Genomic DNA, 25,391 nt, shown 5'->3' on the forward strand with positions numbered 1-25,391 from the left:
ACATATATTTAATATTGGTTCAGTCTTATCAGTCTTAAATCAGTTTGTGCAGCATAAACTGAAAGCTGTGCAGAACGCTTCAAGCCTTAGGATGAATGTTTCACTTTTAGTGGTTCATGCAATTTAGTGTGCAGCCGCAGTCATTTGAGGCATAATGTGAGTTTTTCTAGCCAAGGATCAATTTTTGCTTTATGCTAGTACTCTGATGGGAATTTAGTGCTTTTGCCTGTAAGAAAGACTTATCATTATGTTGAATATTTTTTTTGCATACTCCTTGATTCATTTTGCAGCAAAGTCAAAAATAAAATCTGCAAACTTGTGTGCAGTCCTCAGTAAGACAGCAATATACAGTATACAACCTTTTATGAATTATGTACATCATTTAGATAAAATGGTGCACAGGGTTATGTAAGAATAATAAAAAAGCCATATCAGTGCAATGGTAAAACTTCTGGGCAGTTGTAAATGTTAAATTGATTTAAAGGCATTTGCTGATCATCTTTTTGCAGATTCCTACCAATACCACATACGTTAATAGCACATACTTTAATACCACATGCTCGGGTGATCTCATGTATGTGACTCATATACAGTATGTGCTTCTGTTACTGCATCTGCACATCTTGAAACACGTGTTGTATTATTTTTTTTATAATACTCCTTATAATCAGTATGGTATTTTTTTAATTACTTGCTCTGTTTATACCGCAGGTGATTTTTCTAGAATAATTAAATTTCAACAAAATGAAGGTGGCGATATTGTTTCTCAATAATTAAACTAATCCTCTATAATAATGTCACGCTGGTCCACAGCCCCACTGAGCAGCACTGCTGTACTCCTGATCCACAGACTCCCTGTATGTTCAGCTCAGTAACTCGAAATGCACTGAAATGCGGATAAAAATTTTAGCTCTTCCACAAAGGGGTTGTGTAACATCTCTCTCTTTTTTTTTTTTTTTTTGCTCAGATTGTTTTTTTCTTGTGCAGGTTTTTGAGATGCCTGCATTGATCTGTACATTCCTTAGAAAGGAGTTTCGGGGAGCTTCAACCCAAATGCTTTGTTTTTTACACAATCTGTTTATTGTAAAGATATTTAATTTGCAAAGGTGTTAAAGCTTTCAGTGGCAGAAATAGCATTTTTTTTTTCAGCAGTGTTCATTTTTATATTTGCATTTAACAGTGTGTCTTTCTGCTTTTCTATCCATCAGTCTGTCTGTCTCACAATCTTTAGTAGTGAGCTTTGTCAATGTGTCTGTCTGTCAAACATCTGTTTGTCCATCTGTCTACAGTATGATACTGTGTGTCTGTCTATCTGTTTGTATCTATCCATCTGTCTGTCTCTCTGTATATCCTTTAGTTTGTCATTATTTTTGTCCATTTTTTGACTCTACATTAGATAAACAGATATCTATTTGTTTATTTTCAGTATATAACTGTCTGTCTGTTAGGAGGCAACCGGCACGGCATGTACTGTAACTGCGTGGGGCCCCAGGCCAGAAGGAGGGGCCCCCAAGGGCTAACAAACATGTATTTTTATAATGACATTTTATAATTTTATAAACAAGATTGTGATGAAGTCTGGTTGGAGAGGCTCCCTGCACATTTTTGCCTAGAGCCCCAACAGACTTTAGAATTGCTCGTCTGTCTGTCTTGTTTTCTTTTTAGAGACGTCCTTATTACGGCACAGCAAAAATTCTGTCCTTGTTAAAGAAAAAACACAAAAGAAAATACAAAATACCAGTAGAATAGACCTAATTGGTTAATAATTATATAACAATATTATTCTACATACTGTGTGATGCTTGTTTTCTTTTTAAAGCCTCCACACACTTCTGGTTTTATATTATACAATATGAAACCCATGGATGGGACAGTATGTTCCCAGGCCTGCAGTATTTTTAACAACCAGTAGATGGTGCCAGTGGTACAGATTCTGATTTCCCTTTAAAACAATGCAGCGTCTCTAATTTGTTTTCACGCACTGTGTAGTCACGAACTGATCTAGCATGAAGCAGATCCATCCATATAAGAACAGATGCAGATATTGACTAAATTATTCATTCTGTCATCTTTTAGGTTGTACACTTTAGGAATAATAGCTGTCATCTTGAGGCGGGTGATGCAGGTGCTTTAGCAGCCGAGTCAATTTCTCAAGCTAGCAAACAGAGCTGTAGACCTGAACCTGTCTCTAGTCCCCTGAGGACAGTGACAGTACATGGTGACATGAACATTTGTGTGATTTATTCCAGCTTTTGCCAGATGGTGAAAGTCATGCATCACTGTAAAGGAGCATGGCATTGCCATCCATCTTCACTGAGAGTGCCTCTGTCTCTGTGAAACACACTGATCTGAAATATTTTGATCTAAATGGACTGGTCAGGGTGCACTACATAAACCCAGTCATCCAACTTAAACTTCACTGGTAAAGCTACAAACTGAGACTCGTCATTCCAGTACTCATGAGGCAGATGCCTCTAAGTGACTCAGACCTCTCAACTTATAATAGTGATCAGGAACCATATGAGCTGAATAGCACGTCTAAGATGGTCTTTTTAATTAGGCTTTTATTGTCATTTTAACCATATACAGTTCAGTAGACAGTGAAACGAAACAGGGATTTCTCCAGGACCAAAGTGCTACATATATGTAACATAAACTAACAGAAACGGTGTAACGATTAGCACTGCCGCCTTGCACCTTTAGGTTTCCAGCCAGGCTCGATTCCCGTCTCTGTGTGCATGGTGTTTGCCAGTTCTCCCCGTGCTTTTTGGGTTTTCTCTGGGTACTCCGGTTTCCTCCAACAGTTCAAAGATATGCAGGATAGGCTAATTGCCGTTACCAAATTGCCCGTAGTGTGTACTGTATGTGTGTGTGCCCTGCGATGGATTGGCACCCTGTCAGGGGTGTACCCTGCCTCGTGCCCTAAGCCTCCTGGGATAGGCTCCAGGTCCCCGTGACCCTGAATACAGGATAAAGCAATATAGCAAAAGAGTGAGTGAGTGAGTATTTTAAGTACTACAGTATACAAAAGACGTTACTATACAAAAAGATAACACACACAAGACTATACAATACAAAAAAAATCTATACAAAAGATAACATAAGAGCATTTAATACAATACTATACAAAAGATTACAAAAGATAACACAAAACAAAGTGCATGTGCAAATGTGCAAACAGGAGCAGCAACACATAACACAATGCAATATACTGTAATATACTGTAACAGTGGGTTGAGGTAGTGCAAGTTAATGGCATGATAGATAAACAGTAAACATTTTTTGTAGAAGCAGCAGGGACGAGACATAGTCCTTATACAAATATCTGTGGAAAAAAACTATTTCAAGTTGGTATTGAAATGTCCTAGACAGTTGTAGATCAGTGTATGCGCGCATGTGTGTTTATCATTCCAGTCCCATTTTATAGAGGTGAATGTTTATCTGTGTTGAGTGTGTGTGCGTATCAGTCCAGTCCTTTCTTGTTAATGACATGTGGGTAGAAGCTGTTGCACAGTCTGAATGTGAGGGCCCGAATGCTTGGGTACCTTTTCCAGATGGCAGGAGGGTGAAGAGTGAGTGAGAGCGGTATGTCCGATCAGCCACAATGCTGACGACTATGTGGACGCAGCGTGTGGTGTAGATGTCGATGATAGAGGGAAGAGAGCCCCCGATGATCTTCTCGGCTGTCCTCACTATCAACTGTAAGGTCTTGCTGTCTGAGATGGCACAATTCCCAAACCAGACAGTGATGCAGCTGCTCAGGATGCTCTCAATAGGATTTATAAGACCTAATGGACGGTAAAGAGTTTCCACCTGCTTCTTCATGTGCTTTTTATTTTTCCTGTCTGAAACAAAGCTATTTCTTAGCACATCTGGGCTGCTGGTGTTTTTTTATTTATTTATTTATTTTTTATAAAATCCACTCTAATCATCTTTTAAAAGGTTCAATGCTTGAGGGCATAATTTCATCCTCTTAATGGGAGAGTGCCGTCTTAATTTAAACGCACTCATCATATTTATATTTGGATCATAATGTTCTTTCTACAAGCCTTAAAAAAGAATTGGATGAGGAGAATGACAATTTTACATACATTTTTTGTTTACAATTGTTTGTTTACAAAACTGCAGGTAAATTTGATAAACCTGAAAAATACATTTTATTTCTTACCCTTGACAAATAGCAGAATTGATTATATACAATTAGAGACAAAAGTTTGCACTCCCGGTGTGCAACAGACTGGCATCCCTTTTCAGATTACATTTCTGCTTAAATCTCATGATAAATTATTTTGCCTTTTTACTGGAATGAGATGGGGTTGTTTCCCCCGGAAAAATATAAAAGATGTATGTGCAGTTCATACATGTGCAACAGTCTTAGGCACATGAAAAATAAATGCTGTTAAAATTAATTAATGAAGGAAACGGTCGATATTTGGTGTGACAATGCTTTGAGCACCTTTATAATTGTATAAGGATATAATTTTATGTCTCCAGTTTAATCTCTTATAAGAACTTTGGCTGTTGCATGAAAAAAAAAATGTTTAAAACGTGGTCGATTATATAATATGCTGCATTCTTTTCTGGTATGTATATATATATATTTTTTTGTAAACTTTTAATTTGGTGGAATACTGATGTCTGAAAATCAGAAATGTTTTCTTACTGACTCAACAATAAAGTCACAAAATAAAAAAAAGATGGATTGACCCCCTGTCCAGGCTGTACCTTGTGCTCTAACTCCCCTGGGATTAGCTCCAGGACCCCCTGCGACTCTATACAGAATAAGCGGTATAAAAGATGAATGAATGAATGTTTATTTTAGGACTTCTGCATTATTGAGTTGTTTAGTTCCTTTTATTTTCTAAAGCAGAGGTTTGGCTGAGACAATATCATTGTTTATTTTATATTGTTTACAACTCTCTATAACATTTTCATGCAGAAACATTTAACTTCATTATTTATAAATTAATCCTTGCTTTATCCCTCTGAATGTGCCTAAGATTTGCACACATCACTACTACTACAAATACTACTACTACTAATAATAATAATTCCTTGGGTAATATACAGTATGATTATGAGGATTAAGATTATTATTATTATTAATGGGTGCTTAAACTCTTACCCTTGGCTGAAGTACTGTATCGAGAGGGATGTGCTTTTGTGTGAACGCGCGCGTGCGCGCTCATGTGCGTTTGGCCTAGCTGTGTCTGTGCGCGCGCGCGCGCGAGAGAGAGAGAGTGTGTGTCTGTGTATGGAGCTGAAGGTGGCGCGCGCACAAGCAGCGCGAGCGCTTCAGAGTGCAGACGTGGATGCTGTTTCATTTCATCATCGCGCGCGCGCATAGAGGCTCTTAACGTGGATTTCGGCGGGATTCTGCGCTGCGTGTGATCTGGAGATTAATGAAAACAAAGAGCGGCTCGGTACACACACTCAGAGTTCACGCGGACGGGACACCACTAACGGAGAGTTCCGGGTTCCGTGCGCGCGAGACCTGATCGTATCCGTGATAGGATGGCATGAAGGAAACACCGAATCAGTTCCGAAGTAAATGCATGTTAAAGCGATCACGTTAGCGAATCGGAATTAGTGCAAAAAACAGTTGAAGATACTTTGAAAAAAAAAAACATTGATGTGGACCTGATTTTCCGAGCCGAACTTTCCGCACCGACCATGCAAAGTTTGCAGTCTGCTGGTTCCCCGTCACATCTACTCACAAGCTGCATCTCACAGCTAACGAACCTGGAGCTGAATACCGAGAGATACAGCAGGTGACTTTACCTTCATCTCCATCACAGCATCAGCACCTTCAGCACTGACTCTGTCCCAGAGCAACATGAAAACACCACGCCACCACATCCACCAGTGGTAGGTCTTTATTGTGCAAATGAACTAAACCAGTGATGTAAAGTGTATCTGTGTGAAATACTGGGTTCTCTCTGCAGGGATTAAGTGTAGGAGTTCTCAGTGTGGAGATCTAATGAAAGTGATGCGCAGTGTAATGAGAGAAAAGGAACTGGTAGAATTCTCATCAAATGCCTCTCAGTATATTGTTAGTCTACATCACATTGGTACTTTGATTACATTAGATATGCAGCACAAGCACCTGCTGACTTTTGCAATTCTTTTTTTTCTACACTGCAAAATCTCCACTTTGGGGTTAAAACCTTTGTTAACAAACAACACTTAGAGTGCTGCATTAACACCTGCAAAGCTTAATTAGACTTGTCTGCTTTACACTGAGCGTGATGCACATTAATATTTAAAAATTAAATGGATCAATTAAATGTTGATTAAATTCTTACATCATTACAATCTATAGCAAAAGTTCCCAGCTTTTACTGTCAGTTGTACCCCATCAACATATTTTTCCCTACTATCATTAGAGATGCAAAGCAGGTTCAAGTTTTTTTTGTGCATTAACCCATTTTGTCTTGTTTTGTTTTATTTCTTTCAAATGGCTTGTTTAAAAAAACAGGATTCATGCATTCATTAGAAAGCTGCTTCAAACATCTCACCCGTTTGGTAAAGGGTTCAACTTGTCACTGTGACTGTTGTTACAGTAGGTCAAAATATTAAATATGATTTGACTAGTTAATGGCATAACATTTAACTCTCACATGCTTAGAGTGAACACTAAGTAATTAAATCAAATTTTATATCCTTTTGTTTTTGTGATTACAATATGAATCTACAGCATTAATGGTTTATTTAATAATGTGGATTTTTACTTCTAATTAGTAAAATGTTACCAAATGTCTCCAGCATTAAGGTTTCCATCGAAGTGTCATGAACCCATTACAGAACCTCCATGTACCCCTGTTTGAAAAACCCTAATCTATAGTGTTTGATCCTTTGATGAGATATTCATTTAGCATAAATAGTATTTTTTTGTGTTCAAATAACTTTTGTAGAACTGAATGACCATTTGTTATACTAAATAACACCAATATGCTGAATAAACTCAGTTTTTAACTGACAGTTACAATATTATATCAACACCTGAAGGCATAAATTAATTCGTGCAATGGTAAATTGCTGCTTTCAGTGTTAACAGTCAGTTTGACAGGTACACATTGTAAGTGTGAGTCTACATTCTCTTTTCCTCAATCACTTCCAGTCCCAGAGCAGTAAAAAGCATCCGTCAGTCTCCTGCTGAATTTTCCACCGAGCGTGCCATGCTTCTTTGAGGAGGATGCGCTTCCCTCTGAAGAAAATCCGCAAGCAATTCAAGCTCCTCCTGCTCCTTGTGCTTCTCACGTTTGCCATTGGCTTCACCTATCTGCATGTCATCCAGGGCAGGGCCATTAAACTCCACTCCAGCTATGGCAAAGGTAAGACCCGTCTGAGTGGAATCAATCTCAAGCTCAAAAAAACCTGACCTTATACCACCTCACACTGATTTCTTAGAATTAACAGTTAAAGCCTCTAAAATTCAATTTTCATGATAATTTCTTTGTGTGTTTAAGAAACTGTACCACCAATCAGTGTGACTTTCCTTGCAATCCTGTTATTGATCTCGAGAGCAGGTTAATGAGGATGACGACACTGAACATCAGAGCTGCCCAAAGTAATCTAAATAAAGATGCAACTCAGTTTTATAACTATCCTTGTCTGATTACAAGTAAGTTTGTAAAAGCAGCTTGTTTTCTGGAATATTTCATGATTGAAATTGTAGATAAGACAAAAGAACCATCCCTGGAACAATCCTGCACTGAAAATAAACTAGTATGCAAAATGTATACAATACTAACATTTCTGCTATGCGTGTGCTCTCTGTGCCACTTTTTTTTTTTTTATTTTGGGCCCTTTTTTTGTAAAATGCATATGTACTTTTTGTTCATTTTCTAAAAATCGGTACACCTGCTCATGCAATTATCCCATCAGCCAATTATGAGTCCTAATGCATAAAATCATGAAGATGCTGTTCGAGAGTATTATTTAATGAAACATCAGAATGAAGAAAGATGACATCTCGGTGACTTTACCAATACTGTGACTGTTTGGTGCCAGACTGACTGGTTTGAGGCAGAAACTGATGATTTTCACACACAACAGTCTCTAGAGTTTGAACAGAATGGTGTGAGAAACAAATTTTCCAGCCAGTGGCAGCGGGTGAAAATGACTTGTTGATGAGATAGCTTGGAGCAGGATGGGCAGACAGGCTCCAGCCATGATGATCAGAAAAGCATCTCAGAATGCACAACACTTTAAAACTTGAGGTGGATGGGCTACAACAGCAGGGTTCCACTTCTGTCAGCAAAAACCAGAAATCTAACGCTACAGCGCGCACAAGCTCACTGAAGCTAAACTGATTTGATCAATCTCATTTTCTGCTGCAACATACAGATGGTGGTATTAGATTTTGGCAACAACAGCAGGAATCTGCCCTGTGTTGACTGTTTAGGTTGCTGGTGGCCGTGTAATGGTGTTAGGTATGGTTTCTTGGCAGTCCAATCAACCAGCTTTTGTATGCCACAGGCTATCTGTGTATTATTGATAAATCTGTAAATCCTGTTTTTTCATCTTATGACTGGTTTGAGAATGATAATAAGATCACTGTAATTCAGTGGCGTCACCTGATCTGACTCCAATAAAACATCTTTGGGCTGTGGGAGATTCACAGCATGATTTGCAGCTGACAAATGTGCAGTCATTACGTGATACTGTTTTATTCACACAAACCAGAATCTCGAAAGGAATGTGTCTTGAGAAACCTTGAGAAATCCGAGGCTTGTCCTGTTCTTAGTTAAAAGCAGTCCTACATTATATTATTATGGGGTTTCTAATAAAGTGGCTGATGAGTGTATATGTACTCAGTAAACAGTTTAGTTAGGTATAAAACTCCTTTTATTCAAAGCTAATATTTACAGTAAGATCTATTTTTTGACTGTGTGTGGCACCAGCAAAAATGTGTAAATACCTGTCTCATTAGGGAAACACGAAGGATTCTGAATTGGTATGATTATAAATATCCTCTTCTGGTACCTTTATTTTTAAGCGTATAAGAATAGCAGATGTCAATTTTCGCAATCTAATAACAGTGTAAACCAGCTCATTATTTCAATAGATGTTTTTAGAACACTGCAGGTTGGACATCTTTGTAACGGTACAGTGTGACCTTTCAACAAGCTGCCAAGTACTTAATGTTCTTATTATATAATCTGTTAACCGGTATAAATTAAATTTTTTTAATTTATACTGCTATATAAAATGTAAAATCTGACTAATTTAGTAGGTGTATGTAACCATACTTATGGCATAAATGTTCACAGGAGAAAGCCAGCTGTAATGCACAGGAACCACTGATCATCAAATGCACTTGATTTGCAGTTTAATGCTGAAAATGCGGAGGTTTGATCAAGGGTGCCTGTTAGAGAAAAGCAGAGAAAAGCTTCTTGTATTTTTCGTCGAAGTGAAGGATTATCCATCTGTGCCAGCGAAACCATGCCGCTACCACACATAGACATTTGTCCTTATATGGCGTAACTGCTGTTTTAACTGCTGTGTCTATCAGGCATTTTCCAGTGTGCTTCATCAGAAAAGTGGCGTTTGATCATATAAAAACGAGATCTTTATTTAGCATAATCTTAAATCCTCATGACAATTTTTTTTGTATCTGATCAGGATTAGTTGATATACTGTATGAACACTGTACTTGAGTAAAGAATAGAAATTATTATCATGCAGCACAGCTCAAAGATTTTCCCCGCAGTTCTCCCTGATTGTGATTTCAATGTGTAGTTTTGTTAAGTTGACAGGACGAGGCAAGAGGCAAGAGGACTTTTTTAACCCACAGGTTAATGGAATTTGGGTCGGCTCTCGTTATACAGCCTGTTCACCACCTTGACTAATGCTCATGCAAATGAGGGGTTTGGACGGCAGCCACTGTTTCGAGTGATAAGAGAATAAGACTGAGACGCATGTGTTCAGTTAGTGCATGGCATGCGGAATCCCACTGGACAAACCCCAATGAGTCATGCAACGAGCGATTTGAGAGATGGACTACAGTTTGGTGTAAGTTACAGTATATGTGATAGCAGTATAAGACATGTGACATTCTACCTTGGTGTGGTGTAACTGCCGGCTCCAACAAACATGAATAACTTATGCAATCAGCTAATTTCATTTAATTCACCATGACAATTTGTTTTTAGTTGAGGCACTAATCATATTATGTATGGAAATTTCAATAACGTCAGTGCTGCTGAGGTGTTTAAAAGCTTTTAGTGTTGCACTTTCAAAAAAATATTTTCGACCCCCCCTAAAAAGCCATACATTGGATTAAATATAGAAAAGTATGTACCTGGTTTAATTCTACCCTAGTTATTGAATATATTTGGCTACTGTAGTGTTATTCTTATATTCTCCCAAGGTATTAACACCCTGCTCTTCTAGATTCATTAAAACATTCCAGCCTTGATTGAATGAAAATAATGTGTTATTCTTTGGATTAAATCAAGGAATGTGAGACCTTTTCTGTTAGCCACATTCTCTGATTAAGGCTCTTCACTGTGCTTTCAGTGGGAGTCTTTTCATTTTAAAGTAATTTTCACCAGGGAAGTTCTCTTTATTGGTTGAAAAAAAATTATTTCTATTCTCACATTAAACTGTTTCCTAAAAACTGTGGTTATGCCTATATACCGATTAATCATAATATTAAAACCACTCAGAAAGGAAGTGAATAACTTTGATTATGTCATTAAATTGCCATCTGTCAAAAGGTGCGAGACATTAGGCATCAAGTGAACATCAAGTGGTAGAACTAAAAAAAAAGGCGTAAGGAACTAAGCGCCAAATTGTAATTACTAGACATCTAGTTCAGAACGGCATGTCTTTTCAGGTCTTAGTAGAATACAATGAATAGTATCTACAAAAAGTGGTACGAGGAAGGACAACTGGTGAACTGTTTACATGGTCATGGTCTATAAATTACGTTGTTATGGATAGATGTAGGTTACAAAACATAGTGTATTTTGATGCTGGTGGAACCGTGTAGCAGCAGACTAGTCAGGGTTCATACTTTACAGCTTTTTGGGGGTTACTACATAATATGCTCTCATAGTGTGCCAAAACAAAGGTCCACACTTAGATATTTGATTATGGTGTGCATTTGCCTCGACACTGCTCAGACCACCTCATACAATGTTGCAACATTTATTTTCAACCAGAGCATGCATTTTTGGCCAAGATCATGTCTTGATGATGGAGAGTTGAACCACTTCGTAAATTTTTCTCCAGCACGTCCCAAAGACTTTTAATAGGGTTAAGGTCAGGACTTTGTCATGGCCAATTCACATTATTCAAATTATTCCTTATGATCCCAGAATCGAGTTTTCATAATTCGAGCCGGATTCAATTTTACATTACAGTGTCATCCTCGAACATTCCTGTGCATCCGGGAAGAACAAAATACATTGGCTTGTACAGTACATTCAGGTCATCAAAAGACTTTTGCCAAATACTGTAACATTGCTGAGCCTCCAGAGACTTGTAGCTCTTGTACCGCTTTGCATGATGGGTTCATCGCTTCATGCGCTTCACTTTTCCCTGATGCACCCATCGTTCCTGAATAGGGTCAATCTGGACTCATCAGACCACACAACTTTTTTCCATTGGTCAAAAGTACAATCTTTATGCTTTCTGGCAAATTTAAGCCTTTTTTTCCTATTAGTTTCAGTGGTAAGTGGTTCTCCTATGCCCGCAAAGCTGTTTAGTCCCAATCCTAATAACACCGTACGTTTAAATGATTCCAGATCTAAGTCAGAGCTTTTCCCTATTGCGTTTTTCTGAAAACAATTGTCTAGGTTTTATAGTGTATAAGACAATTCTTAATGTGATTTCAGATATCTCCCTAGTTGTTTTCATTGCTTTAGACTGTAAATAATTTAAATCAATTTGAATTTGAAGGGGCTCATTATGAATTTACAGTTACAATTATGAATTTACTATTATATTATTCCTAATTTAATACATTAACTCTCATAGAAAGCAAAAATTACAGACAGACATATTTTAGTTGACATACAGTACAGTAGTTAACAATTTCCTTTGTATTAGATATAACATCAAACACTATCTTTGAATTATATGTAATGCAACTGGGAAAAGGGAAGCTCGTGTGTCTACACAGGGAAAGCGCGCTTGATGACGTTCTCACTGTGAATCTTTAATAAGCCTCGGTCCTCCAGAGGAGAGGAAAGGAGAGGAGAGGAGGCGGGTGTGTACTGTGCTGGTGGAACAGGCAGCTCTCTGTTGATTTGGCTCAGGGCAAGGACACATGGGGCAGGTGGAGGCCCACTCAGCAGCCGAGTAGGAAGTGCAGGAGGCATGTGATTTTGGCAAGCATGCTTTGAGAGGCAGCACCCTGGGCAGAAGGGATTGCTGCAGAGCCAAAGCTTTGTCAAGACGAATATGTGTTAGCTGCTTCGTTAGAGGCCAGAAGAAGACATTTCTCGGCTGGTTATTTTACCTCTGATTAAAATGTATACTCCTTGATAATTTAAGGATCTAATAATCACATGTGTTAGGTGTTGCGTTAAATCGTTTCGATATTCACAGTGATAAAATGAAACATTAAGCAAAATAAAAATAAAACATTAAGCAAAATAACATGTATTCTTTTGGTGAAAAGATCATTTATTCTGACAAAAAAGTATATATTTATACAGATGGATCAGGTATCAGGACGGATGTTGTGTGGATATTTTTGTTTTTTTTAGATTAATAGCAGTGCCAGTGAGAACGTTCTTCCTTCACAATAGTATCTGGTCAGTGCTTGATCTTGTCCGCTGATGGACGGGGTTAGATGGCGATGACGGCTGGTCATAACATTAGGTGGAAGGGCTAAAAGGAAACATCTATCAATAACTTGACAATGAAACTATTACAGCCAAGTGATTTATCATATTACAAGGACTCATTTGTGACAAACTAGGAATGATGAGGTGCATGTGCAAGTGTTTCACTTCTCCAGTGTGGTATTGGGTTCATAATGTACCAAACATTAATGTAGGAACCCTTTCATTCATCTGTCGTCAGTTCTTTTGAACATTAATTGGGCAATCTGTCTGTGTTTGGTCTATCTACCTTTAGTTTCTTGTCCAGAGGTATATTCTCAATCACTGTTAATGACAAAGTTATAGATTAGGGATTACCACAAAAAATCCAGGAGGTATTACACTGTGTATACAGTAATAAACTGACATGACTGACAGGCTGTGTGAATCCACAGACAACAAATCAGCCTCAGAGTTACTTCTGCTACCAATCCTGTATATTTCTTATAGTGATTTGCACTTAAACCAACTTAATGATGTTGCACGAGGTTCCACAAACCTTTAAAATAATGTGCTTTACAGCGTTTAACAGCAAGTGTGTTGTGGATACCAAAATGGAAGCTTTTTATTGATGCCTAATAATTTGTGAAGGACAGGATCCATTTATACCAGCCACCCTTGGTAAAGTGTGCCTAACCAAATGTACGAAGGCCACACTCAGTAATGTACACATAGAAAGTGGACAATGCAAGATATAATACAATAACCTGGTGGTGAGATATTACAAAACATAAGGTACGATAGATACAATAGATGTGTGATGCATGACCTACTTGTTAGGGTAAATCTGTTTATTTATTTATTTATTTTTTACTCTTGGAAATGGTTGCAAAATAGCCTTAATTGATCTGAGTTTTTTTTTTTTTTTTTGCTGCATTATGAAAGACGTACTGCACTGCCTAAGCATCTTTATAAAAAAAAAAATGCTCAGCAACCCTGATTCACTAAATGTTTGCATCCTAGTGGCATTTCAGCATCTGTGCTTCATCAAGTTTGAAAATTTCCAAATGTCATAATTGTTTTTTTTTGTTTTTTGTTTTTTTTTGCTTTATTTTTTCTGAAGTGTTAAAAAGGTGATGGTGCTGGATGCGCTGTGCATGTGTATGTGGACATGCAGCATTTGTCATACACGATTAAGTGTGTAGTGTGTATGAAGGGCAAAGAGAAAAAAAAGGAGATGAAGGACAAGCATGCTGTTGGTTTGGCTAAACCTTTGCTCAGTGTTGCTTCTGTTTTGGCTCACAGCCTAAACTAAAGATCTTCATAGAGGATATTATTGGCTTCTCACTCACTCCTATACCACTTAATCCTGTATACAGGGAACCTTGAGCCTATCCTTGGAGACGTAGGGCACACCCTGGACAGGGTGCCAATCCATTGCATGGCGTGCACACACACACACACACACACACACAATATGCAATTTGGGAACTCCAAATAGCCTATTTTGCATGTCTTTGGACTGTGGGAGAAAACCCACCAAGCTTAGGGAAAACATGCAAACTCCATGTACTGTACACTGAGACAGGAATTGGACCCTGGTTGGGAATCAAACCCAAACCCTTGAGGTGCAAGGCGACAGTGCTAACCACTAAGCCATTGTGCCTCATTATCGGCTTCTAACAGTCTTAAATACTGCCTCAGTTACAAATTTAATTCACCCTTTATTAATATTCCTGGAAGCTGCAGGCTTAGAAAAAACTTTGGAGCAGTACAGTAGATGCTCGGTACCATTTAATTATAATGGGGACATTATGGTACCTTATTTAGGTATGTAGGCATGTACGTAGGTTAATAAGTGATGGGGTACGGATTAAAGCTGCAGTGTGTAATTAACAAAAAATATATGTTTCAACATGATCTGCAATCATTTCTAAGCAAATAAATTGTTTATTTTGCTCATGGCCCTCTTTGCCAAAATACAGCTGTGCAGCTCTAAAAGGTATCCTTAAAACGAAACATAGAAAACAGCTGTATATATTAAAGTATAAAAAACTACTAAAACATCTTATGCGCATCAATATGTATCATACAAAGCAACAACCTTTTTTTTTTTTTCTTCTGCACCACATTTCAGTCCAGTAGGTGATGGCATGGCACCAGCCACCTATAAAATAACTAGGTAGAAGAAGAGGCCATAATCTCGTATATGCACAAGACTTAACCTTGTAAATCGTTCTGCACTGCCACGGAGTTCTGAACAGGCAGAGTCGCGTGGTTGCTAGGCGACACCGCCATAAAGGCAGTCAATGTGTAGGCGATGCACCAGGTGGCGTGTCTGTTTCAGGGCCCTGATACCTGTGCACTTGCGTGATCATTAGGTAGCACCTGTAAAGGTATCAGGGCCAAAGACAAAGGCAAAGACCAAGCGTGCAGCAAGTCTCACAAACAATGATAACACAGGGTTGATTTTATAGTGCTTGGGCCCTAACGATGCACGCAGCAAAAAAAAAAGACGAAGGCAAAAGCCCAAAGTCTTCAAAAGCAGCTGGAATTATTGCGAGAGAGCGACACTCATTGGTCCAGCGTGTGCTCTTAGTTTAAGGGTTTAACCACATAAGTCACACATAAATCCTCGGTAAGGGAGGACTTGCCCCAAGAGGATCAGAAGCCTTAAGTTTCTACAGCCCCGTCAGGCACGAGGAGACAGCAGAGCTCTGTTAGGGTTTTGTTTTCAGCTTTTTTTCTTTACTCACTTTTCAATTCCCAATTAATCATCCCACGTTATCTCCAAACAGGAAGATGTTCCCACTCGTGTCTCATAAACACTCTCAAACTCATATTTCATTGACCCACTCAGAAGCCCTGTAAGAGATCTTATAAATATTATCGGTGCTTCCCGTGGTGCGGCACCAAGTAACAATCATGTGGTTTACAATGATATGAAATCTATGCTTACAACAGGACATTAATACTCATATTTTTATTAAAGACATTTTATTTATATTATTACCCAGTATTAATAGTAATTAATCGACTTTATTAATAATGAGTAATGTTCTTTCGTAAGCATAAATTCCATATCATCATAAGAAAGAATCACTTGAACGATGTAACATTCTGAATGTAGTTTAACTACGTCGACTTCTATTATTTACATTTTGTAAATGAGCTCAATATGTAATAAATAATTTGACCTCTTTTTTACATATATTTAGCATAGACAATTTTATGTGTAATTTTCGTTAAATCTGAATAGACTTAATGCGGAAAATAATTAGGAAGTACATTTTTTTAGACTACAGAGTTTTACATTTTTTATCGTTCCAGATGTTTTGCCACTTTGTAAAGAATTTATAACGGCTCTAATCTGAGACGCTGTTAATTCTCCTCTGCAGCAGAGGTAAGTTTTAGTCTTGCTTTCCTGGGAAGGTCTTCATGAGAGCCAGTTTCATCGTGGTGCTTGATGGGTTTTGCAAATGCACTCAACAATACTGTTCTTGCAAGAACCACTCTAACTGACCTTTATGTCTTAAAATAATAACTGACTGTTGCTGTTATAGTTACTTAATTCCATATGTGGTAGTTCTTAGTTAGGATAAGAAATCCTGTATTGTGAATTAAAAACAAACAAAAAAATCTATAAAGTCGTGTCTATACTTTTGACTGGTACTGCACCTCATACGCTCGTGACTAAGCTGATAGAAGTGCATCTCTTGTAGGCTGCATGGTCCACATTCCACAGCTGTAATGGAGTTTCTGTTACTATTGATTTTATCGCTTTAGTGAAAATATTAATATTTAATTTCCCTTGAAAGAGCTGAGGTGTTTATTTGGTGCTGGCTTGGTCTATGAGTCGCCATATAAAGTATCACCCCACTCGTTAGTGATCATACCTTCACCTGGACATCTGAGAAAGACCTTGACCTATATTCATAATTCTTAGTTTTCTTCAAATTTCACAAAAAAATAAAAGCTTGAGAAAGAAAAACAACTTAAGTTATTTGGAGCACTAAGTGGGTTTTCTAAATGCGAATCATTTTGGGAACAGAAGGGAAAACAGCCTGTGACTTATCCATGTGCCAGCCCACCCTGCTAATGCCAGCTGTATGGACCAGTTAGCAGGTTTTCTTCCTCATCCCCCCTTCTCTCACTCCCTCTCTCTCCTTTCTAGCTGCTTGGCTGTCTCCTTTTTCATCCCTTATGTATGCATTAAGCCATCATGGCCCAGAAAAAATCCACAACACCTGGGGTTGTAACGGGAGGCTACACACAGGAATGAGGATTTAATTGCAGAGATTAGATCTTCAGTGGAGCAGGTTTAAACTCCAGAAAAAGCAACTATAATACACGGCCCTAACAGTGTCTAATGCTCTATTGTATTGTATTGTATTGAACCGTCGCAGCATCTCAGCATCAATTCTTCCAGTGAATGTGCTGAATTAGTTTGGAAGAAAGCATGCATTTTTCCCAGCATGCAGTTCCCCCTGATGTGGCTTACAGAATCACCGCATACCGTTAAGTCAATTCATGAAATGGCTGTGTCTTGTCTCTACAAAGCTATAAGCACAGTTTTTTGGTTCGTTCGCGTTTTTTTCTTTTCTTTTCTTTTTCTGAAACATGGCTTGAATCCTAAGTGGATGGAAGCGCCTTCTTTAATGGACGGTTCTCTGTGTCGACTCTTGTGTGCAGCTTTGATAACAGCATTCAGCTCCGGCTATTGAAATGATGAACGAGTGCAGGTGCAGTTTGTTTCAGTTTTGTAGCACTCCACGTGGGTGGATAGTGCATCTTTGGCAGTTTTATCATAATTGGGAATAGAAATTTCCTCTATTTATAGTGCTGCATAAATACATTTCTAACATGTTATGTACAATACATCATATCTTATGCATATGCCATACTGTACTGTACGTTCTGATGTGCGCATGGAGCATTTTGAAGCATGGTTCAGTTTACAATGTATATTTCTGTACAATATCTATTCATAAGATCACAAGACACTCTTTCTAAATCATTTAAGAGGTTAAAAGCCTTTAATTACAGGGTTCACTTAAGGCCTGTAATGACCCACTGAACCTTTAAAAACACTGGAGCTGACTACAATATGAGAAACCAAGCGTATAATATGTCAGCAATAAAACATGACAAGGTGTGCTGTTTTTTTAACAGCATGCCCCAAAGTATTTTATGCGTCTTATAGCACAATATGCTGACTATTACCAATTAATTAATGATATGCCACAATATAACAGTTAATCTGGTACAGAACAAATTTGTTCTTAGATTACATGCAGCATCCTCCATACAAATCCCTCTTATAGCTGTGATTATTGAGTATATACAGTCTATATATTGATATTTATCAACTTTGCATAAGACTGTATAACAGATTTTGGTGATCTTTTAATTAAATAAGATGTTAATACAGTCTCTCTTGGAAATGAAAAAAAAAAGCACAATATTTTCCGCGAACATTGATGCATAGTTACTGTTTATGTCATAAATTGAACAAAGATAAAAAAACATTATTGTGGCACTGTGCAAAAGTTTGGGCACCCTACATAATCAGTACTTAGTAACACCTCCTCTGGCAGATACTGTATCACAGCTTGCAAACGCTTTTTATAGCCAGCTAAAAGTCTTTCAATTCTTGCACTTGGGATTTTCTTCTATTCTCCCTTACAAAAGGCTACTAGTTCTGTAATATTCTTTGGTCGTCTTGCATGCACAGCCCTTATAAGACCTCACCACAAATTTTTTTTATGATGAGTACTGTGATGGCCGCTCAAAAACCCTCAGCTTGTGTCTCTTGAGGTATTCCATAGTGGATTTCAAGGTATGTTTAGGATCATTGGCCTGTTGTAGAAGCCATCCTTTCAGCTTCAGCTTTTTTACAGATAGTGTAATGTTTGCATCCAGAATTTGCTTAAATTTAGTTAAATCCATTCCTCCCTCCACCCGTGCAATGTTTCCTGTGCCACTGGCTGCAACACAACCCCAAAGCATGATAGCTTCACCCCCATGCTTAATAGTTAGCAAGGTGTTCTTATAATGAAATGCTGCTCCTTTTTTTCTACAAACATGGCTTTGCTGATCGTGGCCGAAGAGTTCTATTTCACCTTCATCAGTTCACAGCACATGTTTCCAAAACGCATCAGGCTTCTGTAGATGTTCTGTTTCATACTTCTGACGTTGGATTTTATGATGGGGACGCAGGTAAGGTTTTCTTCTGCTGACTCTTCCATGAAGGTCTTGTGGAACGGTGCACCACCACTCCCGAGTCTGCTTAATCTTCCTGCAGGGTTTTTGCAGTCAAATGGAGGTTTTTGGTTTGTCTCTCTGATCAGCATATGAGCAGTTCTCTCCGAGAGTTTTCCTGGTCTTCCAGATCTCATCTTGACCTCCATAGTTCCCCTGAACTGCCATCCCTTAATTACATTTCTCACTGTGGAAACTGCAAGCTGACAACGCTTAGCTATCTTCTTGTAGCCTTCTCCTGCATTTTGAGCTTAATAACTTTCAGAGTCTTACACAGCTGCTTAGAGGAACGCATGGCTGTTGAGCCAATGTGAGTTTGGTATCAGAAAAAAAAATGTTTAAATGAAGATTCTGTTAAATAGTAGGGAAGATTGGACGTTCAGACGCTTGATCTCAGGATTTCCCTGCTCCCCGTAAAAAAAAAACAACTTCGTCAGCAGTGTGCTTTTATAGTAAAAACAATAAAATCAGGTTTTTCTGTCACAGGTGGATAGTAATCATTTCAGTGCTTTAAGACCATGGTTAGGTTTAAAGCTTTCTTATCTCTTTTGAAGGATCAGGAACATATAGTATTAATAATTCCGATTTGGGCTGAAATTAAAAATATCATACCGTACATTTCACCCAGAGCACATTCTCAGCCACAGCACAAAACTAACATGTCCGACTTAATAAAAAACTTGATATGTCGGCTCACATTTATTCACACTTACTGGCCAGCGAGAATGGTGAATTTATCAGCTTCGCGGTATAATATCACTGGAGCCTTTGTTATATTGTAATGCAGTATATAACCTGACATTATGAGGTCATTCACTTTAACAGAAAAGAATTTCAAAAGGAGTTCTTGCTTTTTTATGTGAGATCTGTACTATTCTTATGTACTGTGTAATTTTTCGGAGTAAAAAAAATGTATATATATATATATATATATATATATATATATATTTTTTTTTTTTATATGTACTGTATTTGGCAAAGCGACTTGCATTTTATTTCATTAAACTACTGAGTATTAGGGGCCTTGCTCATGGGCCCAACAGTAGCACCTTGCTGGTGCTGGGGTCTAAACCTGATATCTTCTGATCAGTAATCCAACACTTTTTAACCACTGTGCTACCCCTGCCCCCAGTAGGGACATATACTGTACAGTACAGGCTTATGTATGGATGTCAGATATAATGTTATGTACTGAATAGAGGATTCGGGGGAAGCAGCGTCCATTGTTCTTGTTTCGTTTATTTACATGCTCACAGGCGAGACAACTGCATTAGTAATATTTTACTCCTGCTAATGTTTTTTTTTTGAACAAGTAGGACTTGACTAAAGTAAAAAAGCTCCATTGTTAACATCTCTATTCTCATAGTAATCTGCTACAATGCAGAGCAGGTTAACCTGACATATATTTAGCGGCATTGTTTCAGCACATTTTTACATGATTTCACACTTAATTGGTCTCTACAGAAAAGATTCCCACTCAAAGTGTAGAAAAAGCTGATTGTGTTTTTTTTTTTCTTGCGAATAAGGAGAAGTGTTTTTGTTCTCTGTGAAAAACCTGTTTATCTTAGATAAGATAAAACTCAGTCCTTGATATGATAAAGTTTTGATTTCCCATGCGTCCATATGAACCGTAGAGCACTAAGGTAGCCTTAAACTCCAGAGGATATTGCCCTTTTTTTCCATTGCGTTTTTTTTTTTCTTTTGCAATCAGGTTCTCTGTAATGACACGCGACAACCCAGAAAGATTTCCTGTCACTTTCTATCTTTCTGGATAGAAGCTTTGTTAAGAACTAATAAATTGGATTCGTTTTTACAGGTGAAATAATTCTCTTGTTGACAACCTGTTTCCAGATGTTTTTCGAACACAATGCTCTGGCCAGGCTGGGTGGGATTTATTGTGTAGCTGTTTACGGACAATGTTTAGGTCTAGAGAACGAGATAAAAATGACTCTGGACACTGTGTACACACCGTTTATTTCCGAGTACACTGGCATGTTAAGTAGCAGATGTTTAATGGCTTGAGATGAGCAATCCACAGTTCCTAATTTGTTTGTGGACGTGTTTTCGGAGCAGGCTGTTTGTTCAGAAAAACAGATGTGTGCCCTCTCTCTCACATTCTCTGTGTGTGTGTGTGTGTGTGTGTGTGTATATGTGTGCACAATATGGAACATCAGTCTGGTTTAAATCTGCTTTCACCAATTAAATGCTCATCAGAACTCTGAGACTGAGGGTGCAATTTGTCAACTGGACCCTTCCTCATCATTATCCTCTTTTTTTTTTTTTATTATTATTATCGTTCTTTTTTTGGCTCTCATACATTTTCCCATTTTCTTTCTACCTCATTTCATCCCTTACCTTCTCTCCCAATCTCTCCTTATCTGTCTTACTGTCTGTCCCATCTTCCCTCTGGCTCTTTCTTCATCACTCATCATCATCCTTCATACTCCAATAGCAGTCTGTGACCAAAAGCAGCCTTACATGCCACTCCTCTTTCATACTCTCTCTCTCTAACACTCTTTCTCTGTCTCATTATTACTATTATTAATATTACTACTACTGTACTAATATTATTGTTACTTTTCCTCTCCTTTGTCTCTCTCATTCGCTGTCACGTTTTATTGTTAGTACTGTCTGTCTCATCCTCCCTTAGTTTCTTTCCTCGTCATTCATGTTCTTCCACACTCCAGTGTCCTCCACACTGCTGAGAGACCCAAAGCAATCTTAGAATTTCTTCAAATAGATGGATCTACGATATGCATGTATTCATTTATAAATATTTATATTCCTCCTTCACAGCAGACTATCTGAGCTCCGAGGTTTTTACGCGGTTTTATTCTGTAGTCCTATTCGAAGTGGAGCACTTTAAGCACAATAGACGTTCAGTCCAAGTGGAATTTTGAGTGATTTAGGACAGGGTTGGTTAATCATAGGAAGAGCAACAAGACTTATTATTATAGAAACAGTACGGGGCAAGTGAGGGCAAAAGTTTGCATGGGGAAAAACAATGAGGATTACAAATGAGGATTGGGTGTATCCTAAAAAGAAGACAATCTATAATGGGTGTTCAAGTCAAACCGAGATTTTTGATTGTGCAGAGTAATCAGATCACAGTTATGAGAGTCTTTATTTCTCTACCATAATCCCCTGTTACACTAATGCACTTACACTATTGTTTCACCAGTGCTTGGATACCATCATGTAGAAAGTACGCCTGAGCCATGAACGGCCATCCTGGCCTTTCCATGTCAAAGCGGAGCGTTTCTTTAACTCGCTTCTGTGCCAGGCGAAGGCAGAGAGCTCTCTCGTTGTCCACTGTGCACTCACTTTTCCTGAATGACCATGTGTGCAGTTACCACAAACAGATGAGTTTCTCTTATGCAAGTCGGTGACAAATCATCATCGATTGGGATCGCCATTCATGGACTTTCGGCCTTCTTTAATAAGTTCAAATGTTTAACTGCAGCGTAAAAAAAAAAAAAATCTCATCACCGTACTGTGCTTGAAATCGATTGTATGCGGCCATTCTTCTACTCATGTCATGACGAGTCCCAGTTTGACTCGAACACTCCTATATCTATAATATAACATGAAAGGAACATTTTAACAGTTTTCAGATGTGGTCTGTACAAGGCAATATTATACTCACCTATCCATCCCAAGAGATTTAGGGCACGAGGAGGAGGGGTGCCGGGGCACACACATACTGTACACACATGCTCATTCAAACACTATGAGCAATTTTGAGAAGAACATGCAAACTCCATGCACACAGACGGGAATCGAACCCTGGAGGTGCGACACTGCTAACCATTAAGCCACCATGCTCTCGCAATATTATACAGTATTGTAAAGTCTGTGTCTACAAATACTGTATGCCAGGAAGAATGGAAAATTGGACAGTTTGCCCCCGAGTGGTGCAGCAGTAACAAGCTCGCCTTATCATCCGTTTGAATCCCGGGTGATGCTCAAGCATCCTTCCGAACCCGGGGAGCCTAGAGAGATGATCGGTCGTGCTTCCTCAGGGGGAGGGCACTGTAACAGTAAACAGTTTGGAGTAAGCAGATGCAGTTGGCTGGTGTCGTGAGTCTCAGACGAAACACATGATCGCCTTCGTCCTCCCTGGTGGGTGGTTGTTGCCTTAATTTGAAGCGCCCTCATGACTGGAAGGACTGGGCATAGGAAAAGAAGGAAAAAAAAGGCAATTTTTGTTATGCGTGAAAAATACAGGTTAAATCTAGGTGCCGTAATAGTTCTTCGGCTTTGTCTCATTGTCCTTCGATTTTTCCAATTCTGTTCTCAGGGTATGCAGATTTTTGCAATCAACTGTAAAACAATTTGCTATACATAAATGCAAATTCATAAATTGATAACGTGACATCATAAGTCATTTACGCAAACAGTACAAAGCAGTTTCCATCAGCTCAGTTGGGCAGTGTACCGAGTGGTTTGTCCTGATGTAGCATTTAGGAAATGACTTTTTCTACGCCATTCGAAAAGCAGGGTCGCAGCCTCCGAAGCTGCCAACGTGCCTAAATTTACCTTCAATTCTCGCTTGCTGCGCAGTTTGAAAGAAGAAAGTGTGAGCTGTAGTCTAAACAAAAAAAACCCATGATAATTACCACCGAACTTATTCAAAGTATTCATGAATAAAAGAAACGAGAAATTACATTGGCAGTGGAGTGGGATATCTGGAGCTGTTGCTTTTGTATAAAAGAGAACTGTTATTTAATTTTGAAAGGAACATTTGAATTTCAAAGTCTCATGGAGTTCTAGTCTGATATCCAGAAAGCCATGCAGATAAAAAGGGGTACCTTGAGACCAGAGAATACTTTTCTTGTGTACTGGACAAGTGCTTTAACCATCAAGAAAAAGTAATAAAGGACAATAAAGAATAATTGATGGATGGATGGACGGGTGGTTTTTAGAGTGATGGCTGCAAGTTGCAAGTGTAATTTAGAGCTACAATGTCTCCAATGTAATTTGGAGGGGTGGAACCAATTTTTATGTCACTCTTACTCAGTTTTTGAGGATGAAGTGAGGGAGACACGTTGGTATTGTATAGGATCTGTTGTATTCTTTAGTCTTCTTTATTTCTATCGGTCTGGTTTTGTGGATTTACACTATCGATTTAAACATAAACAGGCTACTATAACAACAGAGTCATAAATAAAAGGTTTATTGAATATATATAAAAGAATATGCCATTATACAGTATAAAGGATGGATTTGATAGTACACTGAATTGTATGTTTGTAAACTTTTTGCAAGAAAGACCTCGAAAGGTGTATTGTGTTCTCGCATCAGCAGCACATCCTTCAAATCCAGTTAGTTTTTAGGTGGGGTCTCCATGGATTAAACTTGTTTGTCCAGCACAGCTCACAAATGCTGGATTGGATTGAGATCTGGGGACTTTATAGGCCAAGTCAACACCTTAAAAAAAAAAAACTGAGTCTTGTTCCTCACACCATTCCCTGAACAGATTTTGCAATGCGGCAGGGAGCATTATTCTCCTGGAAGAGTCTCAGCATGGCCACTCTGATGGGTCTGTGGCTAAGCAGCGCTATACACAGCAAGCTGAGAGGCAGCGTGTGGTCTGACACCTTTCTGTCACAGTCAGCGCCAACTTTTTTAAAAAATTTGTGCTCTACAGTAGTAGCCCTTCCGTGTGAGTGGGCTAGATTTAGCTTCCTGCACACATCAGTGAGACTTGACCTTGACCAGGGCTCCCATGACCTTGATCTTTCTTTGTCAGCTTTTAGTATGTACTAATCAATGAATAAGTCTGGCCTCCGAGGAACTCCTTTAATGGACTGTTCCTGGATGTGGCAGTAGCTCCCAGTCGAGTAACGTGCAAGTGGTGTTTGTGAATGATTGTGTGTACAGGACCCACAGACAGATGCATCTCTTCGGCATGTTTGAGACGATTTTTAGGAATCAGAGATTCCACGTGCCGAATATTGATGGGGACGTCAACATGGTGGGAATGTTGAGGGAACACCTCACAAGACCTGAAGATTTGGAGATGCTCTGTCCTTATGCTTGCCAAATTGAGAGCTTTGGGGGCTGACTATTTACTTGCTGCTTAATATATCCCAATGACAGGTTCCATTGTAACAAGATAAATCAACATTAATCATAATAAATCGTAAGTCAGTGGATCATTCACGAACACCACTTGGACAATACAGGAACTCGGCTGGGAGTTATTGCCACATCCCGGAACAGTCCTGACTCAGTAAAAACCATTTCCACATGTTTGGGCCATCAAAGGAGTTCCTGGGAGGCCAGCGTTTCATACATGAAGCAGGCAGTCTGGCATACTGAGAAAACGTTCTACCTTGATGGTATCCG

At 38.7% G+C, this 25,391-nt stretch overlaps 1 protein-coding gene across 1 annotated transcript in view; it reads left to right on the forward strand.

Annotated features, from left to right (window-relative positions):
- The first annotated feature begins 5,328 nt into the window (after positions 1 to 5,328).
- b4galnt4b (beta-1,4-N-acetyl-galactosaminyl transferase 4b) overlaps positions 5,329 to 25,391 on the forward strand; it is a 108,221-nt gene continuing 88,158 nt past the window's right edge. Inside the window, exons 1-2 of the mRNA XM_053492041.1 lie at positions 5,329 to 5,868; positions 7,121 to 7,334. Of these exons, the coding sequence (XP_053348016.1) occupies positions 7,196 to 7,334 (139 nt within the window). The 5' untranslated portion in view covers positions 5,329 to 5,868; positions 7,121 to 7,195. The remainder of the gene's footprint in view (positions 5,869 to 7,120; positions 7,335 to 25,391) is intronic.

Source organism: Clarias gariepinus, chromosome 3 (genome assembly GCF_024256425.1).
Source record: "Clarias gariepinus isolate MV-2021 ecotype Netherlands chromosome 3, CGAR_prim_01v2, whole genome shotgun sequence".
Taxonomy (NCBI): domain Eukaryota; kingdom Metazoa; phylum Chordata; class Actinopteri; order Siluriformes; family Clariidae; genus Clarias; species Clarias gariepinus.